This window comes from Chaetodon trifascialis, chromosome 6 (genome assembly GCF_039877785.1).
Source record: "Chaetodon trifascialis isolate fChaTrf1 chromosome 6, fChaTrf1.hap1, whole genome shotgun sequence".
Taxonomy (NCBI): domain Eukaryota; kingdom Metazoa; phylum Chordata; class Actinopteri; order Chaetodontiformes; family Chaetodontidae; genus Chaetodon; species Chaetodon trifascialis.
This window is the reverse complement of record NC_092061.1, coordinates 26,216,140-26,239,946: the sequence shown is the minus strand read 5'-3', so window position 1 is coordinate 26,239,946 and position 23,807 is coordinate 26,216,140. Positions and strand designations below refer to the sequence as shown.

At 40.1% G+C, this 23,807-nt stretch overlaps 1 protein-coding gene across 1 annotated transcript; it reads right to left on the bottom strand.

The window, feature by feature from the left end:
- Window positions 1–977: 977 nt before the first annotated feature.
- ptar1 (protein prenyltransferase alpha subunit repeat containing 1) lies at window positions 978–14,298 on the bottom strand. Its single transcript, XM_070963567.1, has 7 exons — window positions 14,206–14,298; window positions 12,029–12,198; window positions 9,201–9,267; window positions 8,836–8,940; window positions 7,976–8,222; window positions 5,790–6,175; window positions 978–4,266 (listed from the first exon to the last, which is right to left on the bottom strand). The coding sequence occupies exons 1-7, from the start codon at window positions 14,289–14,291 to the stop codon at window positions 3,882–3,884; spliced, it is 1,446 nt and encodes a 481-aa protein (XP_070819668.1). The 5' UTR covers window positions 14,292–14,298; the 3' UTR covers window positions 978–3,881.
- Window positions 14,299–23,807: the final 9,509 nt, after the last annotated feature.

The window sequence follows — 23,807 nt, the reverse complement described above, 5'->3', positions numbered from 1 at the left end:
CATCCTGACGGGAGGCCTTTACAAGCATGTGCTTGCTCTTAGTCCAGCAGATCATCAATACGTTCATTTTCCAAAGCACGACAGTTCACAGCTTCACTTCTGCTGCTCCTCTCATGTCTGTCGTGACATACTCTGTTGCCTCTGATTGCTCAGACTCTCCTCCTGATTCTTCTTAGCTTCTCATCAGATCCTTCAAATATGTTCAGGCCATCCATTAAATAAGTACGTCCTGTGATCAGAAAGCATTTAATGAGGGTAACTTTATCATCAATGCGAGTCAATGACTATGCAACTAAATGTAATTTAAATTACATTTGGGGAAATTGTAATGTCTGGATTGCTCTTCAATATATCACACAAAACATTTCTTCAAAATGTTTACTCACACTTCTGTCGATCATCCAGGTCAAGAAGGGTAAAACTTCAGCAAAGTCAGGATGTGAGTTTTGAAATCAGAATCCAAAATGGCACATATCGCTCACTTTATTTAGATTGCCAAACTTCTGAGAAAGAATATCACTCTTAGTCTTGGGTCTTAAAAGAATTCTGTAAAAAAGAATAAATGCTGTTCATCAAATGTAAGTCAGGTCAAACCCTTAGGGTCGTGAGGCTCCTCTGAAATAAAGATAATTGATGTCAAGCATGTATAGTAAGAAGAAAAGTGGGCTAAGACAACTGTCCAGTGGGACTCCTGAACATTTTCAGAAGTTCCTGAGATCTCAGAAGTGAATAGTTGCAGAACTGGTGCAGTTGCACCAACCCAGTTTTGTGCCAATATTAATAACATGTAATTTGTTATATTACATGCATTAATCACATTAGAAATTCTGTCAATAAGCCAGGCCGGGGTATGCTCAGTCAGAAACTGAAGCATTGCTCTGAACAGCTACACTCAAAGACAAGATGTAAAGCTGTCCATCAGAGAGAGATAGCAACACTGACAGAAAAATAAATAAATAAATAAACAACAGGTAAAAAAACATTTATCCCAGACAAGCTTTATTTCCTTGGTAAGCAGATGACAAAACAGTGAAAATGAAGATAAAGACTTTAACCCTATAAATAAATAGAAAATTAATGAGATGCTAGGGGTTATTCATTAAGTACATACCCACAACTGAAGTCAACTGAAGAATAAATTAGAAAAACAGAAGCTACATTATTCTTTTTAAAAGCTTGTTGAACCTTAAAAAAAAAAAAAAAAAAAATCTGCATAGATAGTCTTGTATTCAAAGTTTGTGTTCTAGGTCTGCAAGGATGTTAAAATGTCCCCTCCATACAGGTCTGATATGCACCCATTCTTGATGAACAAACCTAAAGAATACATGGCTCAAAAATACTAGTTTCAAGATTATCTATGATCATGAACACAGTGATTTGAGGTGATAAAGCATTTTACTTCATAACTCTTACATTGTAGGTTTATAAGAGAAGCTAAGTATAACATAGTAAGGGTTACATGGAAGCACATGGAGACTGTAATGGGGAGCTCGGCAACTGTGGCTCTCCAGCCTGTGCACACTGTGGCCACCGAAACCAAACACAGCATTTCTTCTTCTCCTCAGATCTGCCATTTTGCCTTTACGAACGAGCCAATGCAGGCAATCCAATCAAACCCCTATATACAGATGTGATCGCACCCAAATTAGATCAAGAGTCCAGTGGGCGGCAAATGCTCCTGCCACATTTGGATGCGATCGGGGATGCATGTGACCACATAGTGCACACACATAACGAATGGTAATGGCTCCACTGATGGAACAACAATGTCCTCTGTGTAAATTTCTGTATTTGTTCTTTTGTGTACAGACATGTCACTGACAGCTAAACAACTAGTAACAATGGCCCGTAACACCCTAGGGCAACAAAAAAATGGATCCTATTCAAAGTGCAATCCATTATGTTTTCTAGGCAACTATCTGGAACACAGGTGACTTCAGATTTGTTCGACTCAATTCTCAGAATACCATTCTTCCCTTATCAATACAGATGAGACAATGTAGTGGGAGGAGCGAAAGATTTCACCTTCTACATTACTGAAGGGTGAACTGTGCAGATACAGCATGTTACAATGTTTAAAGTACTGCTAGAAATTATTCCTCAACACAAAGATATAATGTAGATTTTGACCTTTTGATGTTATGTCTATTTTTATACAAGGTAGTGACATAAAACAGTTAGGCCTACTGTTAACTAGCCTGGTGCAAAATAACAGACAATATTTCAAAAAATTGTCATGTTGTTGTTTAGCATTGATATCCAACAAAACAATGATTGCCTGCTATCATCTATATATATCAATAGTCCAAAGTGCTGTTCAGTTTTCACCTGTTGCACACTACATCCCTGTAACAGATACTTGTAGTAACGGCAACATGTAGCACCAGTGAATGTCAGGGAACTCACTTCCCTACCACTCGATCCTTCAAAGCCAAACGTCAGTACCACTAAACTAGAAAGCTAACATTTCTCTGCTTATACATTTAATGCTTCAGGTTGGCAAAAGGTAAGACTTGCAAGTTAGCTAGGACTAACCTTTCACATAGCAAACAACCTTTTTTTTTTTAGCTAACAACTAGCTTTTTGGCTTTCTGGTGCAAGCTACTTAGCTACATAGTTAGGACTTACTGACTATATTCACCAGTAAAATTAGAGGGTAGAAATCGACCAGCAACGACAAACAAGGACCAACAGAAGAAAAGAAAGAGATAATGACATGGTTAATAGATGTTCCCGCCTTCAGAATGGAAATCTAAGGAACTTCAAATAAAATAGCAGTGTGGCTGTGCTTAACACCTGCCAGTGCAACAAGTGAGGCCAGAGTGAATTTCAACACATTCCTCTTTAGAGGAGTGAACATGCAGCTGGAGGGGAAAGCTGAAAAAAAAAAGGAAGACATTTAATCAGAGAAACTATCATTCATTTCACCCAAAAAAAAAAAAAAAACTCAGTCAAAAAAGGGCCAATACTTAAAAAAAAAACAAAAAAACAAACATAGAGTGTAAATTATTAAAACTCAGTATTGTGACACATTTCATCACAAGTAAGTTTGTATTAAATTCATTTTCCTTACATTATATCTATAGTAGCAGAACTGCCCCTTTTAAATGTTTTACTGCAATTTTTCTGTCACTTTACATGACAGAGCTGTTTCCACCCCACTGCTTCACCTTTCAGCCAATCACTTGAGGACAGACTTTGGATTCATAATCATTAACAACAACAAGTTATAAGTTTTAACAAGTTATTCAATTATGTGACAATTTTTGGGTCATTTATAAATGTTGATTATTTGTGATCTTATTTACTTCGATAATATTGGCTCTTTTGGCAATCACGTCCAACAAGCATGACGTCTCGTGTGTCAGACTGAGTGTAAATTCTGCTCTGCTCCCACCTCTGCAAAGACATTACTCCTCCTCCTGTGGCAGCTTCATTTAGTTTCTCTGCTGAAACATTTGAAGAGAAATGATGTGCAGGTGAATGCCAAACTGGCAATAAAAAAAGAGGTGGAAATTTGACCTGAGGCATTGAGACACCTGAAATAAGAACAGAATCTACTGACAGACGCACAGCGAGCAAACAGGCTCTATGTGCACAGATTTCCATTCTGAAGGGGTTCTGGCTCAGATGAAGCTCAAGGGAATCCAGATGTTTCCAAGGAAGAACAGACTAGAGACCCCATCCTCTCTACTCACTGTCAGGAGGACAGGACAGTACCCAGGCTGCCCCATGACTGCTTTCTAAAGCCATCACTGCATCTGAAGTACTATTAGTTATAGTCAGCACTACAGGTTGGCAAGCTGATCCTAAATCTGTGTCTAAAGGCAACTTCAATATTGAGAAAGGATGGGGCTAACTGTTCTCTCTCTGTCTCTCTCTCAGGGCTGCTGACCAATGACAGTGTCTAACCACTTCTTATATGCCAGGGCGAAACGTCTCTGCTCGGGGTTACAGCAGTCGTCCAGGATACTGCTTACAAAGTTGTACTCAGAGGGCAGGGCGGGGGGGTCTGGCAGCAGGACGCCTCTCTTCAGTCGTTTGCTGTCACGGGGGTCTGGCAAGGACGCCCCATCGACCTCCATAGCTTCACTAGCGTGCCTCTGTCCATTAACACTCTCCCCCCGGCCTGCGCAGCCTTGAGTGCTGACCTTCTGCAGAACTGGGTCGCTGTCGTTACGGTGAGCCGACTCGTTGTCTCTGTTGGTGCTGCAGTGGTGCTGGTGTTCCCTCCTCCAGTAGTGCCACAAGTAGAAGACATGCCGCCTGGAAGGGGTGAAAACACAACATCTTATTACTGAAATGTATTGCACAAAATCACTGTATGCCAAAAAGCACAGCCTGAGGGCACATGGTCCACATACCCCAGAGTTCTTTTGGTCTGGTGTTGTGTGTCTTGGATTGGGATAAATTACCTATTTCTACAGTCTTGGAATGACATGATCAGCAGTCACCTACAGGTTTAATATTGGGTGTCCAAATACTTTTAGCCACATACTTTATAAAGCTGAGGCTATTATGCAACTAGCATTCAGATTACCCATTTTCCTGGGGAGATTATTAAAGATTCATGTTATCATCTAAAAATTTCATGTTATCACAACATTCAATTTAACCTGATTAAAGCAGAAGAGCGTTAGTAGTCTCATCATATTTCAGTTCTTGGCTGTCCTAATGTAAGCAGAATATTGCTCAGGACAGCTACTGTCACACATTCCAAGTGCAAAGGGTCATTAAGGTGTGAGACATCAATTTCATGTGACCAATGAACAAAACTGTGGAAACCTGCTTTACTGTGTAGAAGGCAGTCTGCCAAAAGAGTGACATTCATTAGTTTTGAATGTACCAACTTGTTTTTATGGTCTGTCTGTGAGGCAGCAATTCTCTACAACAGATGTGTGTTTTCCTTTGTATTTTCACTGTCATTGATTTTTACTGTGCAATACTCATCTTAAATTCTAATGGGAAGGAAAATACTGGCTCTAGGTTGAATTTTTGGATTGAAGTTGAAGCTGAAGACAGAATTACACTATACTAATTAGTGGGAAGCTTCAGGGTACCTCAAGTACTCAGATTTATAAAAGCTGCAATACAGCAATGCAAAAAATTTCCATACAAGTCCTGCATTCAAAATATTATTATCAGTGTACGTATCTGCTATATTATCAGCTACATGAACCAAAAGTATCAGAGGTAAAAGAAAAAAAGCACAATTTATAGAAACAGATCTGCATTGGAAACAAGTTGGAATATTCTTTGTGCACTGATGCATTTTTTACACTTGGTTATGAAAAATAATTGCTAGTAACAGTTGATCATGTGTTTTGAATAAAAAAAAGCTTCATTTGTTAGTACCTGGTAAATATAAGCTGTCAGACAATGAAGTGGAGTCAAAGTGAAAATAATATGGAAATACATAAGTATAAGCACCTACGGACTGACAGTTCTTGTGTAAATGTACTTTAACTCAAATGTACACAAACGCTCCACAACTGCTTTTGGCAGATTTGGAGGACGCAATCAGTGTGATCTGAAAATCTGAAAACCCACAACACCAGCAAAAGAAGAGCAACAAATCTCTTGGCAGCAGGAGATGCTTTTTGATTTATGGCCTGTACATCAACTGAAATTAACAGCACAAACTAACATTCATTAAAGTTTCACTGCAGTGTTGTTTTATTCTTCTGTTTCACCTATTTATTTATATCTGCAGTTTATTTAGAAACAATTCTGAATAGTAGTCTCATGATAAGTCGCTTTTACTGATCTGTTCATGTCTGTGGCCTCACCTGTGACTCCAGAGTGTCTCGTGTCCAGGGAAGGACTGGATCAGGTCTGAGCACAGCTCCATCTCCTGGCGGAAGAGCTGAAGGACTGTGGTGAAGCTGAGCTGCTTCTCGTCCTCACCCGCTGCCTCTGCTCCTGGCAGCTCCCCGTTAGCCTGGGTGTGGCTGTGGTGGTGGGGACTGCTGCTGGGGGCTGTGCTGGAGTGGTGCTGGGGTGAGTTGGTGTTGTTGTTGGTGGTGTTGGTGGTGGTGGTGGTGGTGGAAGCTGGAGCCTGGGAGAGCTCAGTGATCAGCTCCTTGAGCAGGAACTGGCGGTAGTGGAAGCCACTGTGGTCAGACACATGCATGGACACCCATAGGCGCATGGAGGACAGCTCATCATGTAAAACCTGTTGAGAGACAAGGCTGTGAGCACAGGGCTTTGTGAAGGACAGAAGGCTAATATTGAGGGAATACAGCACATACATTGAGACTGCCATGTTGTCAACCTAGCCATCAGGAAATCTTAATCAAGATGTCCCAATTAATACACAAAGTTGAGTAACTGTTGTGCAAAATAAGCAGATTCAAGGACTGTACTGATAATCATTTCTACCACGAGCATTTTTGACAATGGCACACAGTCAAAACATCATACAAGCTGCAAAAGTTAAAAGCTACAATTATACTCAGTAAATGGATATCGACAACAGTTGTATTTACAATTATTAGCAATATTTATCAGTGATCAGCATAGGGTACAGTATAAACAGAATAGTCACATATCATCTTTCAGCTTTTCAACAACACTGATAAAAAAACCTCTATGCAGAATGAAGGCTGGTTCTAGAGAAGCTAACTCGCATGTGGACGAGACTTTGGTAGAATTTCTCCACATTAATAGAATACTACAATACAACTACAACACCAACAAAAATAAAGACATGATAATCTCACTGAAACAGTCTCCCAAATGACACGAGCGTTCATTGTTCAGACCTACTAACACTGAGAGCTGTTCTAAGAACTGCTTTGTTTTTGAAGACAGACTGAGATTTAGTGACAAACCTCAGCAGCATCTCTACTGTCTATATAAACTAAAAGCCTCTGCAGTAGATCAGAGAACACTGGTAAGTATCTGAACGTTTTCACTGTGACAATGACAAGAACTGAACCACAATGTGTTTTAACCTCTGATAAATTCTTGGCAACCAGTCACTCCACACACTGTCTACTTTAAGATAAGGCATCAGGAATGGGTTTTTTGATGTGTATAAAAAACAAATAAGAGATTTCCTTTTATTCCAGAAGTCATTAGACTTATGAACAGTACAAGGAAATGGTCAGTTTAGCTTGTGCATGATTAATACTTCTGCACTTTGACACTTAACAATATAATAATTGGCCGTTGTGGTGTTGAATATTGTTGGTTATCTGCCATTAATCCTTGTATATTTCAATTCTTTCCAGTATAATCATGGTTGTAACTTTAGACGGGTTTTCTCTGTGAATATGAATTGTCTGTGTCCTCAATTTGCAAACTTGGCTGCCTCAAACTGCCCTGAGGGATGAAGAAAATATTTTGAACAGAGCTGAGTTGAATCCTCTTTGTTTTTCTTGGAACAGACAGGCTTCTAGTTAGGATGGTGTGTCAGTCTTACCCATCAGTTTAGAAAATACTATTCAGCTCTGCTAGAACACCCACAAATAATGTGCAGAGCTGATGATGAGCAGTAACACTGTTACCAAAATAGGTATTTTTAGGTATCACTAAAACCTGAGGATGGAGCAGAAATTACACATCTGCATTCCAAATGAAGAGTACATGCAATATGAAACATCACCGCCACGAGCGTCACACCTAGAGGAAACAACCCTGTATTTATTTGCCTTTCCAAATCAAGGACTGCAGCACTTCTTGCACAAGCTAACCATGGCATTAAAGATCTAAAAGATGTCTGATTGATTGATACTGGAAAAGACTCTGAGTGCTCAAAGAGCTGGAGCTTCTGCAGCTGAGAGGCTCAGGCATACATTAAGGATGTCCTTTGGATATTTCTCTTTCAAGGAGCAGAGAGCATGAAACATGTTACAATTCAAGGAACACTTGCTTGTCTGTATACTGTACATACTGACTTGATAGCAGCTATGGCACAAGCAATAAAATCCATGAATCTTTATAAAAGAAAATAATATATTCCTCGTCCCACCTTGACATTGCCCATGGCCATGTGCTGCAGCACCCAGATGCGGTGGGACCAGGCGTTGTAGTTGCTGGGATAGCGGCAGGCAGCATCACAGCACACCTTCATCTCTTGGTGGAGCGTCCTGGCTAGATGGTCACTGAGCTGCTGACTCCTTTCTGCATCAGCCTGTTCCGCTTCACCCTGCTGCTGCTGCTTCCTGCTGCAACCCACCGCAGAGAACTGACGCAGGACCTGCTGCAGCACCCAGCGTCTGCAGGGAGACAACAACTGATGGGTTAGAGGTCTCCATTCACCTGGTGCGCGGTTACTGCTAAACCACTTCCCTTTCATCTGGACACTGACTTGGTCCAGTCAAAAAGAAGCATGGATCTATGGACCTGTTACCACTTCAGGAATTTTTCCAGGGGCCCAGGAACCATTTCAAGAACTCAGGAACCATACCTGCATTTCATCTAGAGGCTCCAGTCTAAATTTAGATCCTCAGCCCTAGTTCCTGGACATAATATGGTCCCTGCTCGGACTGTAATATTGTCTGATGGCACAGGGATTATTGGGGCAGAGTTTGCAGGGCTGAATGTTGATTGGGCACACACAAAACTTGGGACTACTGCAACTTGTGTAGAACTTCATTCATGAAATAAGAAAGTGCCGGGTAAATCTAGAAGCAACATTAGAACGAGTGGCTCTAATGTTAATTTAAAAAGTTTGATTCTCAACTTGGCAACTTAACAGAATGACTGAGACGACAAAGTGAATGAAAACATGACAAAACTTGGATTTGCAATTATTTCTCTTCACCACCGAGTGGAAGTGACAATGACAGTGCAGAGAGAAGAACAGGCTGCTCTGCAGTGAAGTCTTACCGGTGTATCCACGTCTCTGGGCTCTTGGGAAATTTGGTGAGTGCGAGTTTGCCCAGGTACAGATCCTTCTCTGGGTTAAGAACTCCGCACTGCAGTAGCTCCTTCCTGCAACAACAATCAGCCATGTATTACAATAGACCTACCATGAAGATGATGGCCTGTTTCCACAGCACAAGTATATCATGCATATACTATGCCTCTATAGAAGCTTCACATCAGTCTCACTATGTTCAGCTGTGTGTATCTTTTGTTTAGAGACGTCAGGCACTTTCAGGGGTGTAGACCATGAATAGCTGGCATTCATTAAAAGAAAGATTTTCTGCAGCTGCGTTGTAGCTCGCTGCTGTGACAGCATGCATCTGTACCTGACATTCCATGCGGTGGTGAAGTCCGGGTTCAGCAGCAACAGAGTGCAGGTGATATCCACTAAAGCTAAGGGACACACAAACATGAAGCCTTCAATGCTGTTGCCCTCTGCTGTTGTGTGTAAAATGACAAAGCAACAACCAAAACAACCCTGCTTGACTTTCAATACTCCACATCAGTCTGCATGTCTGCTACAAGTCTTTGTGTCTTTTGATTTACATCCTTGACCCAAAATTTTTTTGATGCTGTGTGAAATATAAATTAAATAGAATTTGAGAATACTTTTTGAAATATGTTCAATTAAAATCCATACAAAGACAATATGTTTAATGTTTTACGTTATCAATGTTATTTCCTACAGATTTTCCTGGTTAAAAAACAAACAAAACGGTAATGAAAAGGGAAACAGAAGCTCTGGTTTTGTGTCTATCTGTCCATCATGCAGTGCATTCAGTGCAGCTGCCACAGTGCTGCTTTTTTATCATTCATTTTCACAATCAAACACATCTTTTTTTCCCCCAATTCAAATATTAATTCAAATTAAGAATCTTTGTTGACAGCCCTAGTCCATAATCAGATTAGACATGATCAGGATTTCTCCTGCTTGTCCAGAACATGTAAACCAGCACCAACTGGAAACTGCACAAACTGTCACTGCCACTGACTGAAAATGAAATGTAGGTCAAGCTGAAACAAGCAAATAATTCAACAACATGTAGGTGTAGGACATCATTTTATTTGTTTATTTTGAAATGTGTAGGTATGTTGATCTTTTAAAAGACATGTTTATGTTGAAATAATATACAAGTAGTATGTTTCTCATAGTTTTGGTTTCCCTCTTTTGGGCAAAGTGCAAAAACAGATATGTTTTTTTGTTTTAGGAGGAATAATCAGTAGGAGACTGAAAAAACATTGTTCAAAGCCATTTCATTGTCAAGGAATCACCAGGCACCTGAGGCTTCAGCTGTAACACATTCTGTGCATCTGTTGTAGGAAACATGTTCGATACCAGTACAAGGTTGCACAAATGTAGTAATAGTAAAGATACACTATGCAAGAATTTCTAGTTACTGTTTGCAAACACAACATTCAAAGTGTGTTCCTCCATCCTGGCATCATCTGAAGTGCTTAGACAGTCTGCGAGCTGCTGTTATAAGAATGTTACATTTGTATTAATGGAAAAGCTGATACTTCAGCAAGCTAACTAAGCTAATCACTGGCATGTACCTGCCCAACAGAAAACTTGGATGCATGCTGCTTACAGTCTTTTTATAAAGTCCTGACCTCACCACCACCACCACCGTTATTGGCTGGGGATACACACCCACTGCCCAAAGGTTGAGGCCCAGAGCTGTCCAGCACACAGCAAAATCAGGAAAAATACAGCTGCAAGCAGTGATTTTAGGTTCAAGCTCTTTCATGCTCAACAGATCGAAACAGCTTAATGGACCAAAATTAAAACGAGCAGCTTTCAGGCTTCACAAAGGTGAGCAAAGTCACTTACACTAGTTTAATTCTGTTTAAACAAGGAGTGAGACCAATTACACAGTTGTTTCATCTTCACAAAGTCGCAGCACTCCAATAATTACTCACTCAGAGTTCTGCCATTTGTCTCCCCTTCATCGGATGTGAACAAAACTTGGTATGAATATCAAGGAGGTACCACAGGATGTCTCAAGGGAATTTAATCAGGATTAATGGTTGCCCCCAGATCATGCACAGCTAAACCTGTGAAACTCTGTCTTCTGGGTTTTGAGCTATATGGTTTTGGTATATGTGGTACCCCCAATGGGTCGGGCTAAGAATGTTTCAGTAGACTTATTCCCAATCACTGCCTGCAGATATGTATCACGATTTATGATGATCAGACAAAGTCTTAACAAATTATGTAACCATTTTCCTGCTGAGCCCGTCCCTCAATAACTTTTTTGGTTGATGGCGGCCATGTTTTAGGACCAAACTTGCTTTTTATAATAGAAATGTGTATTGTAGGACTGCAATGCTGTTAACACATTTTGCCATTGATACAGTCAAAATCCAACAAGATTTCATATTACTGTTCAAAAAATTCAAAATGGCCCTTCAGGATTTGAACCCAAATAAGGAAATATAGGAAGAGGGCAGGGTCTCTGCAGATAAACATTGTGCCACGTACTTCTAAGTCTGGGTCATGAGTGATGATTGAGAAGGATCACTTCTGTATAATTATCTTTTTCGGAAAATCCTGCATGGTACACCTTTAACTATAGGTAGAGATGGGAAAGAGGAACGTGTAAGCAGGTAGATAGCTGCCATGTCCTAGTTATGATTCAATACATCCTTTGCTTTAGTCATGCTGCAGTTGTGAGGTTAAAAGTGAAAATAAAACCCTGTTTCCAGTACACTTTGTACAGACATGTTCTCATCTACAACCGGTCAAACACATACATGTCACAATAAAGAAATGATATCAGAATGAAACATATGTGATGGAATCTGGGAAAACCTGTCGGATGTCACGCTGGGACTTTTCCAGGAAAATGTGAAAATAGACCGAAAGTCAAAATATTGGTGAAATTGGAAGAGTTTGAGGTAGCTGGTCGTGTTCTGATAGAATCCTTGTCTTTAAACCTGTTTTCCTCAAAATTCTGCTCCAAAAAAATCCTACTGATCAGCTGATTTCCAGATGTAAAAATAATGAAAACAGATTTGAAAAGAGCTTGAAATAAGTTTCTAAGTGAATCTCCAAATGGTAAAATTTCGACTTGCGACTGGTCTTCCCAGATGCCATCACATATAACCTCCAGGAATGATTTTGCTGAGAAAGACGTTGAGTGAGTTTAGTTACCTTCCCTGTCCAGCCAGTGTTTACGCTGGCGGTAGAGCAGCAGCTTGTTGTGGACATATGGCAGCAGGAACTTGACACACCAGCTCTCAATTCCCAGCTTATTCTCCACCAACACAATGGGACTGCGGTTGTAGCGAGCCTCTGGACATGGGATCACACCAATCTCATCACTGAGGAGGCAGACACTGAGAATGAGGGCTCAAGGAGATTTTCACTTCTTGTATGTGAACAAGGAAGAATCATTGTGACAAGATGTTGTGGCATCCCTTGTGGAATAAGTCACATTGTCAGGAATATCTTAATCATTTTGAAGGACCATTTGCTCAGAAAATAAATGACTCTGTGTCATAGCTTATAAGCTATGTACTCCAGGCTATAGCTGAACCTGTTCAGGGTAACGTCAATCAGTCTTAGCCCAGCTGCTCTTTTTATACACGTGGGTTTTTTGAGACTTGTCTTGCTCTTAAAGATGGATTGCGGAACTTTGACCAAAAAAAAAAAAAAAAAAGAACATCCATCACATTCAAGCCGTACCCACACAAGTTCACACAATGCCGACCAAGACTATCACTGCCAGGTAAATCTCTGTATGCTGTGACATTCCCACACTGGTGCACCAGCAGTGATGCATTTTAAGTCAACCAGCAATGACTGGTTTGCAAGAGCTGAATGGTGTAACCACTATGGTGACAACGTAGGCTGGCTTTTGCCAGGAAAGTTTTGGTAGCTGCATCATGCTAGTTGGCTTAGCCTGGTTAGCCAAGTTTATGCAGTGCTGCCATCTGAATTGCAAACACAAATGAGAGACTAGAGCTGAAGGAGCCTCCCATGACATTTAGATCCACTATATGAAGCATTACAGTTTCACATTTATTTACTGCTAAAATGGACTATGATTTGTGTCAAACCGTATGTTGACACTGTTCAACTGAAATCAGGTATATCTGTGGAAACACTTCAAATACGTCATTTACAACGGCATCACATGAAGGTGCTGATTAGCAGAAACTGACAAAAACAGACTGGACAGTCCTGATGTGTGAGTGCCTTCAGTGATACCATAAGAATTATGGCCAATGAGCTGCTGTTGATTTTTTCCAATTTTCCTTGCTTTAACAGTGTTGTTCCACAACGCAGAACTTTGGGATATATCCATTTGACAGTGTTATGATTGGACTACTTCATTCAGAGTAAGTATCTGAGCAATAATCAAGCGTTGGGACAAACATGCAGAATATACACTCAGTTACCAGCTCATGAGGTTCACTTAGCATAGCTAAACCAAACACAGCCCAATGCTTCAGTCCGCAAGAACCCTGCCTTCATGTAGCTTCTAAAGTGAGTTTTTGTGGAAGTTTTTGCTACATTTAAATAAACTTTTAAGCTTAAATTTAACACTTTAATCTTAAATGCTGGTTTCAGTTTATTGATTATTGTATTTTAAAGAGTCCCATTTGTTCATCCATGCTTCTGTGTTATCCTGTCATACTCATTTTCACGACCCTTCATAGTCAACTCAGGCACAAGATTTTACGTAACTGTAATACATACATATATATATAAGCATATATATGAGATGAGAGCATGTTACAACCATCTTTAAGGTCCGCATAATTCGATACTAGCATTATAAATAACTTTAGATAAGCAGCTAGTAAGAAACGTTAACGTTAGCTCGTGAAAGCATAGCGTTTGCTAACCCTGACAGCCTGACGCTGGTGAACCTCTGCTAAATTTAAGACACTGAGGAACCTCCTAACTTAACTAAAAAATAAAAATGTATCACACTCGTGAATTACTAAAGGAATTAATGACACCGTTAATGAGCTAATGTTACTGGCCCGTGTAGTATGGGGCACCGTTTTGACAGACGTCTGGCCACGTCAAAGGGCTACCATAACTAAACTAAGTCAATATTACACGAAATAACACACCGACATTACACACCGAATAGTGTCCTCGAGGTGTTTCGAAGAAACCCGTTCATCTGGCTATTTAACAGAACAAACAAACAGCTAAGCTAGCTGGCTAAAGTGTCAACTTTCCCAGTGCCGCTCTTATTCCAGGTAATAGTCCAAGCCCAAACAGTTCAAAATCTGGTTCAGGATGGAGTTTGGCTCAGGATCCACCGGATGTGACAGACGCTGTCTGGAACGACCACGGTCAGCTATACTTACATGTTGGGGTTTCTCTTGAAGGCGTTAGTGATGTCTTTGACAACTCTCTGGACCAAGACGTCCACCTCCTCCTCAGACTCCGCCATTTTTATAGCATATAAACGTCACATGGATCAAGAACTTTTTCCGGGTAAAAAAAAAAAACAAAAACGGAACTACGGAAGCCCAGAGAGGCCTTGGGCAAAGGTACTACGCAGACCACTGCAATAATTAAAATCGTTTCCAAGAGTCCTTGATTCCTTTTGGCATTTCACTGTTCATTTGGTGAGGATAGTCTCATTATTATTCTTATTATAGGAGTAGTAGTAGTAGTAGTAGTAGTAGTAGTAGTAGTTGTTGTTGTTGTTGTTATGACAGTGCATACATAAAACTGCAGATGGCAGCTACATGTTAAAGCCCCTGTGGTACTCCTGTACCACAGGTTTGCTGTGTGTCAGTGAGTTTGTGAGTTTGTCATTATCTGATATTTCCAGCAAATAATTATTTAGGAATACACACAAGGTCCCCCTGTAAGACTCTGATCTCTAGATTAGGTGCAGTTAACTGCTTTAAATCTAGTATCTTTTCAATCCAGACTGCTTTAATGGCATTTTTTTTTTTTTTTTTTTTTTTTTTTTTTTTTACAAAAACAAGTAGAAGATTAACTAAATTATCAGATAATAATTTCCACACATGAACCTGGAGCCTTTTGGGGCTTCAGGGAGCCTGGGGAACTGTGGCAGTTGTCAGCCTTCCCTGCTTGGTAATCCAGCCCTGCTCAGATACCAAAGTGCTGATCGTCATATCTCTTTTAAAACTCATGCTCCAAACTCTTTCGAGCAGTATTTGTAATTGTGATTACTCAAATGTCAGTAAGTGTTCACCAAGTTTCGGCCGTTTATCCCTGTTCCCATTCAACTTTGAAATATGCATAAAGCACAAAACAGATCTGCCAGAAGGGGGGGATATGTAGCTATTATAGCCTCAAGACACACAGGGTTCCTTTTGCAATCAGAGAATCTTGCCAAGCAATGCAGTGTGAAGATCATCAACAAAACTATCCAGTGCATCATTTATCCCACGTTATGCAATGTTCCTGAAAACCTTCTCTGGCACTTTATCTATTTTTTAAATATAAAACTTGCTTTGCAGTGTTTTCTGATCCAAAAATCCTTCACTGAAATAATTAATTCAAGGCAAGATTAAGATAAAGTGCAAACATACAGCCAATTCCCTGATGTGATCTAATATTTTTTTTTTTAAAAATCTTGAAAAGACGACATGCTTCGGAAATGGAGCAGCTTGACTGACTCCCCCACCTGAAACTGAAAGCCTGAAACTTCACTTTCAAACAATGTTACATAAGAGATGAAGAGCATCTGTGGAAAAAGTGTGTTTTGGTGATGTGGGGGAACAGTGGGGGAGTCAGCTGTTTACTGGCCAGAAACCATCAAAGCTATTGTTTCAACCTGCTTCCTTCTAATGTTGTCAGCAATGAAAAGCAGTCCAAAAATATAGTGATGCTTGATAATTACAGTGTGTTCTATTGTTTCCAACAGAACACACACACATTTATTGTTTTATAAATGATCTAAATATGCAACCAGTTCAAATCTAACAGTGTTACATTACACGCATCCACTTATTTCTACATGTGTTCTTTTTTGTGTTGATTTGTTGGATTAATCAGGGCCAGTATTATGGGTCAGTCTGTTTGTCTCGATGTTTTATTACACTTAAATGGTCTTTTATGTCCCTCATCCATTAATCTCGGTCTCTATTCAAATACATCATCCTTTGTTGCTTTGTTTCTTATGTTACTTTTGCCATAGTTTCAAAGAATGTGGACCATAGCAATTGGTTTGAACCACGGTTCTGTGACCTCATCCAGTTTTAGTACTTTGGAAAAACATTATGTCAACAACTGACCACAATGCAAAAGAAGTACATATGTTCAAGGGCTCAAAAGACTAAAACTCCACGAAATCTTGTAAAAGCTTACTGCACTGGCCTCAATGGACTGATCATACCTCTATAAAGTGGTTACCCTGTACAGTACAGCAATCAGGGAGTCAGGGAACAAGATTTATTGATGAAATAATCAATCTGGTGACCCTCTGACCTATAGAACCTTTTCCTGTTGCACAAGCCGGGACAAATTCTGTATATTTGGTATCTGGATGTTCCTCCAGAGGATTCAGCCTCACCTCTTGTCTCTCTCTCCTCTTGTATGAATGGTGTCCTTGTCTGTTCTCCCTCTGTGTGAATGATGCCCTAGTGTTTAGTCCATTGCATGTGTATAGTCTGGCCTCTCTCCAGGTCTTCACGTTGGAGAGGAGGTCCTGTGACTCAGGTCCTGGAAGTTGATCAATATCCTCTCAGATCCACATTCTTCATATAGTTTTACAATCTATTTTTAATATTGTCATCCTGATTTTTACTATTGTTATTTAGATCTATTCCGTGCACAGTACATCTTTTACGTGTCTCGTCATCCTGGAAGAGGGATTGATGGTGTTGCATGCTGTACAGATTTCTTTTGAACAAAAATCAGGACATGCTCAGCAAACAGCATGAAAGCAGGGAAAATAGGTCACATTGCACCTACCAATACCTCGAAAGCTGACTTGTTTGCACAGTGTATTTTGTTCATGTATCTTGAACATATACAGAAATATAAGAACAGCTATTTGTATTTTTAGGGGGGTTTAAATGCTGGAACTTGTTCTAGATGTGTATCTATCTGCCCAATAATTCTCTGGAACAACAGCTGTAGTGAGGGTTGCCAGATACAGACGGTGAGCAAGGGTTTTTGTTTTGATTTCTGTACAAGCACAATAGCATCAACCCTGGTAACTCTACTGTGATGACAAGACCTCACACAGTCACTGTCTGGCTGTTGTTCGCCTTGAAATGGTTCCATTCCTTCAACACTGCCAACCATCCTCCTTACATTTCTTTTTGTGTATTTTATTGAATTTTCTTGTATTTATTTGTTTCACAAAGTACAAAATACAAGAAGGAAATATAAAAGTTGGTCCGCAAAAAGGTCAATTTGGCCTGCAACATGTTTCTAGCGAATGTTTTTTGTGACCATTATTTGATAGTGATTGCTGGAGAGAGACAGGAGAATCAGGGAGAGAGAGGGGGAATGATATGCTGACAAAGGGGCTGGGCGGCTGCAGGAAGGACTCTATGTCATGGTGCCATGGTGCACATTCTACCTGGTTAACTACCAGGGCTCCCTAATTTAAAAAAAAAAAAACATGATGTAAATCATTTTTGTGAGGTATAAAAACGCTCTTTAAATATGAGAGATCCCTAATTAGTAGTTATTTTTCATAATCTGAGCATGGTGAGCCCACTGACATTTTATTTAGTCAATCAATTAAGGAAATTTTGCCTTCCATACTATATTGCATCTTAACAATACAACACAATATGTCTTTGCTTTTGGCCCATTTCCCACCATTAAGTTTCAGTTTTGGCCCTCCAGTGGAAACAGTTCAGGCACCCCAGGTATAGACCAAGCAAACAAGATAAAAAATGTTAATTAATGAGCATTAAAGGTGATGGACTGTTAATACCCTATCCTCACATATCCATCTTACAGTGTTTATTGCACTGTTTAAATATAGTGTTTGCTGTGATTTACTCAGGTTGTACAGTAAGGTCAGGTATTACCTGCTGGTCAAACTATGAGGATGAGGAGGAAATATGGAGGGTCAACTATGATGGAAACCATTGCTGAGCTTCCTCTCCAGCTGCCAGACTCATGGGATGCTTCCTTTAACTTGAACTACAGCTGTGTTTTGTTTGGGTCTGTGTTTCATTTAAGAAACTGGTCCAACACAAATGGCTTGAATTACCCATTAGGATTTCACTGCAGTAAGAAGGCAGAAAGTGTAACAAATTGGACAGTCTTGATAAGCAGATTACAGAATGAGTAAATGAAGTTTTGTGTAGTTTTAAGTCAACTGGAAAATAAGTGATGATAATGTACAAGTTAACAGAAAAAAGTTCAAAATGTTCAAAAGCCTATAAGGAAAGGGAGTGACCACACACTCCTAATAAAGCTAGACCAGCAAAGATACCCCTGACTCACACGTTTAAGGGTCACACAGATTTTGCATATGTTGCCCATTTAATAGAAATTAGAAACACATTGCCATTAATACTGACTGTTTGCCAAAGTATGCCAGTGTTTTAGATTTGGAAATGAGTTTCCTGCCTCCTAAGCAGCAATTAGTGTCCATATATTTTAGTATGTACTGAAAATGATGAACAACTGACAATGAAGAGACTTGATAGGTAATCCATCAGATCTCAAGGATTCATTTTTGTCAGCAGCTGGAGGCCAGAGGCCACCACCTGTCCATTTTCCCTTTAACTAAAAACGACTTCTGCAGTCATCTGTTGCATAACTGTTGCATGTAAGGAGGTGAAAGTGTGACATTGTTATACAATGTGTTGTTATTATGTGTAGCTTTGCAAAACCTCTTTGGGTGGAGGTCTGGGTGGATGGCTTGGCCTGCAAAGCATGGGACTGTTTGTCATTTCCTACCAACAGTGAACTTTTTTTTTTTCTAATGTTAACCAAAATGTTCCCTTGACCAACCCAAACGTTAACTATATGGATGTCAGATCGGAAAATTGTCATATGAATAATTTCTATGATGGCCATAAAGGTAATGAGAAAAATGTCCTCTGCTGATGGAGGAAAAGGTGTGCATTATGTAAAAATAAAAGTGTGATGCTTGCTGATAGATAACGAAGCCAAAGCAGGTGTCGTGTCACTGCAAATTAATTTTTCTTCATGCTGAAATGGTTGAGATAATGGCCAGCATTTATGATTTATTTTTAAATTGATAACCAAAAATACATATGTACCAGGATGGACAGGAAGTAGTGTAGGCTGGGCTGGAAGTAAACAAACTGCCTGCAAATTGCCCACTTAGCAATTTGTGCTGTACAGTACTGTCACATCAGTAACGTGTAAGTAATCATCAGTAATCATCTGTAATGTGCCAGTGTAGACCCCAGACAAATTAACCTCCAAATCGATTGAATGTTATTACTAAGTGACCTGATAACCAAATAACACAAATGTTAAGGGATCCTGAGATGTTCGTGTTCTCTTCCAAGATGTACCATGGCTTGAAGCTAATGATGAGCGCACTGAAATGTGGTGCAAGATGTTTCATCCTCATCCACAAACATATGCGCTTTATACAGGCTCAAATCAAATTTCAATCATCCATTATTTGATAAACACAAAAAGAGTAAGGAGCAAAGAAATGTGGTACAAGCTATTTCTAACAAACAAGTTAGTCAAGTTAAAAAGTGCAGTCGCCCACTTGCTATATTATGAACAAGTTCAATGAAGAACAATGGTAAGCTCTGTGCAGTGTTTTTCTCCAGTATTCCAGAAGGCTAAACACTCATGTCCATGCCTTCCTGTGCTGAGAATTTTGCTTTATCGAGGCAGCTAGGAGTAAATGTCAGAGGTGCATGTGGAGAGTTGAGAGCAAAGCTGCAGTCTGTTGAATTTTGGGGCTGCACTTTGAGGAATCGAAGGACATCATAAAAACCACTTTCAACTTGATGGAGACTCCACTGAAGGAATGAATGTGCTTAACACAAGCAGCAAGCAGCAAGCTCTGTATGTGACTTGGTCGAATTAGTAAATAGCAATCCGGACTGTTACTTCAACATCAAGATGGCAAATTGTTGCTTCCACTGCCTCTGAGCAGTGCAGCATGTGAGAGAGGATTCTCACATCTCAGCAGAAAGAAAACCAAGTACAGATCTCATCTGTCACATTTTAGTCTCTCAACCCTGATGCATAGTCATCTGTAAAAGATGACTGCTCTACCATGCAGGAAGCTGAAGTGGAGGACAACACGGAACTGTGGTTCATAAAGCTGTGCTGTGTATGGGGTGAGAAGCAAACACCATCTCCTAGTACTCACCTGAGTAAAAAAGGCACCACTGTTTATAACAGACTTCCTGATGTCATTAAGAATGAACTGGTGGCCCAGGAGCTTGCCTTGGATCCAGATACTTTCATCGCTCTCACTATCTGCATTGACAGCCATCTCCATGGGCAGAAGAGATAGAGAGATCTGACTGAGTGTTCCCACCTCTGCCTTATTTTCAGCTTCCACTTCATCTTCATTCTTTGTCTTAAGTGTCCCTGGCTGACAATCAGATACCTGTATGCTATTGCATTACAGTTCATTACTTCTCACCATCACAAAGATTGGTAACACTTTATTTGCAGGGGTGTGCATAAGACATGACACTGTCTTGATACTGTCATAACATGACATCACACTGGTGATGGAGATGAAGTAATCTTAGTGGAATGTTTAGGATTGTTATTACAAGTCATTTGGTCAATTAACCCTAACTCTAAGCCCAATTAAAAATAACACAAGTGACACTTAATGACACTTGATGACAACAGTGTTAAACATTCATAAAGGCTGCCTCTTTGATTTCATCTCTTGAAGCACAAAGTGGTATTACAAGACTGGACAGGCCAGGTTTGCGGTTAGCATGCTAACATCAATAAATATTTCTGCAGCACAGTACCTGGAGGTCTTCGACATAAGACCAAAACTGTTAATTCTTCACATTCTGCTGATAATTTTGGTTAATTTTTGAATGTTTTAAACTAAAATTCTTACATATTGCACATTTAAGGACTGTTAACAATTTAGCTTGCAGTGCTGATGGAGATCAAAACTTTGTCTTCCTTTCACTTTCTCTGTTTTATCACTACCATTGCAGAGAAGAAGCAACACATACTTTGCTCAGTAAGCAGAAGCAGACTTGTAGTATTATGTATTGGGATGTGATGTTTTTGAATATAACCACATCCAGATGTGTAATATGTTTCCACAGAAGCCAACTGTAGAGTTCTGAGCTCTGGGTATATCCTGCAGGGCCCGCATATATTTCACATTAGATTTTTCCCTGGAAAAATCACTCTCTTCTTGAAACAGGAAATAGAGGAATATAAAGGGATGTAGTGGAGGGTGAACCCACATGAACACACTTCATCCTTCTACTTATTTGCATAGCGCTTCGAGCCTGCTGATGTTCTGTAGCATTGGTTGCAATGGTTCATGCTTACCAGTTGGAGATCACATTCAACCCTCTTATTTAGACTGTAGCACTGTGTCTGTCCACATACAAAAGAAATCTAAGTCATATTTTCCTTATATCATTTTCAGCATATTTTCATGTATTAGACAGGTTCAAACACTGGACAAAAAGTTTGACAGAATAGTCTTAACTCAACACCTCCTTACTGGCTTTATCCCTGGCCATTCAACCACATCTCATGGTCTTCATCACTGTATGAAGTTTGTTCCATTGTCGTACATGAAGCTGTGGTCATATGAAAATAGATGGCCATATATGGGGGAGATGATAAGATGGTCTTTGGTTTTGGATGTCAGCATCATCCTTGATTATTCTCAAGCCCTTGTCTCATTCCTGGCTGATTACTTTCAGTGAAATGCATACTGAATAAATGCATAAAAAGATATGTTTAGGAACTTAATAACAGCATTTAAGGGGTTTGTTGTGGCCGTGGTTTGGTGATCTGCTCTGATTTTGCTCTGTGTGTTTTTTCAGGGCTGGAACAAGGCAGGGGCAGGGCTGATCTTTGCTGGGGTTGAGCAGCTCCTGACACACCTGTCACCCATCTCCCCTAATCAGGACTCTCCTTCTTAAGCATGCTTCTCCCACACTCTGATGCCAGATGGTCACTTTGCTCATGCTAGTGTTTCTCGCCTCAGCATTTATCTCCAGGTTCCTGCCTTGTGTTCTCCAGCTGTTCTTGCCTTCATGCACGCTGTGATTTTGTGAGTTTTTGTTTTCCTGCCTGTGTGCTAACCCGTTACGGAGTTTTTTGTTCTAGTGTCTGTCGAGTGGTTCTCCAGCACTTGTGCTTCTTTTGTTTTGCCTGTGTGCTTTTTCACCCAGCGGAGCTTTTGTTTCCCACCAGTGACTGTCGAGCTTTCTCCAGCACCTGAGTTTCATCCTGCCTTAAGCTGTCGAGTGTCCTCCAGCAGAGACTGACTTCTCCGTTCCCATTATATCGGCTTCCTCAGTTGTTACTTCTTTTGTTGTTACTTTTTTCGAAATAAACTGTGATTACCGTCTCTGCATCTGAGTCCTACTTCCAGAGTCCGTAACAGGGTTCTTATTATGAAGAAAATATTGGTTGACTTAAGAGAAAAGGGAGGGCTATGTAATGTTTGGGAGAGCAGGGGAGGGTCAGTGCAGAGTCCAGGTGATATATTTTGTTCCATTCTTCCCTCCTGAGATGTATTGACAAACAAACAAACAAACAAACAAACAGTAAATAGTGAGATTAAAGATGATATAATATTTTTGTATTCACCATGTGACTATGTGTAACATGAAAAGTGTTACTCTTCACGACAAACTCTGCAGTTCACCTCAGCTCTGTTTTAACATCTTTGTTTTGGATATTTGGCCCACAACTTTATTGTTGTTCAGTGTCAGTTCTCTCATCATCCTTATGAGGGGAAAACAAAATACATCATATAAGGTTAGTCCACAGTATATAATGTATGCAATCCAAGTTCAGAATCAAGAGACCAACTTTTTCTAGGAATGGTTGAATTTGTTGACTGGAGCTGTTAAAAGTTCTGAACATTTAAATGATCAGATCATTAATGCACGCATGCATGCAACGTTTCATCATCTGCTTTTGAGGATGGAGCTACAGACCTGGATGAAGACACTAACTCTGTGACATTTTATATCAGAGGACGTGTGTGCCGACAAACCTGTTTGCACATACATTTACAACAAACCAGCACATTGGCTGAGCTGACGAGTCTTTACATAGTGACTTAACGATTTAACCAAAGCCTCAGAATCACAAGAATCAGGCAAATGCATCAAACGTCTACAAATATGCTTGCTTCAAATGCTACATTCTGAACAATAAGACAGCAAGAGATAGAGAAAAGGGGTATTTGTGCCTTTGTACCATTCATATTGTTTACAATTTACAGAACACTTGACTTGTTGACATTGTATGTTCTTGCTCATTGTTGCTTTTTATCTATACTTATTTCTGTACACCTATTCTCACCTACAGTGTGTGCATGTATATAATATTGTTTTGCTTATGTCGTATGTCTGTTTTTATCTCCCTGTAAGTTGTTTTGTGTGTATGTACTCAGAGTATGTACACATACATGGCCAATAAAGCCAATTCTGATATTTACACGAGTCTATGCCTCATAATCTGAGCTTTCTGTGGTCCAACAGCCCACAAAGTAATATGCAACACATGAAAACTTTGCTCAGACTTCTACTGACTCTTTGAAACCCTTACATGTGTTCATGGTGGCGGGGTGGTTGGGGGGACTTCCACAAGGATCCTGAACTAGTCTGGGTGCGGCCCTGGCTCATTAATGCGACGGAGCAGAGCAGCAGAGTGGGCGGAGAGGCTCTGCGACTTGGCCCTCTGCTTCTCCCTCCCGCCTCCGGGACATCCATTCATCCACCCGGATAAACACTCCATCCCTCCTGCTGCCACCGTTACATCATGTGAGAGACAACCAGTGACG

Bases quoted from the DNA above. Each gene is read 5' to 3' on its own strand.
- ptar1 (XM_070963567.1), bottom strand. From the start codon at position 14,291: ATGGCGGAGTCTGAGGAGGAGGTGGACGTCTTGGTCCAGAGAGTTGTC. The intron at 8,223-8,835 runs GTAAGACTTCAC...GTCTCCCTGCAG, and splicing joins CCAGAGACGTGGATACACCG to ACGCTGGGTGCTGCAGCAGG. The intron at 4,267-5,789 runs GTGAGGCCACAG...CACCCCTTCCAG, and splicing joins GAGACACTCTGGAGTCACAG to GCGGCATGTCTTCTACTTGT.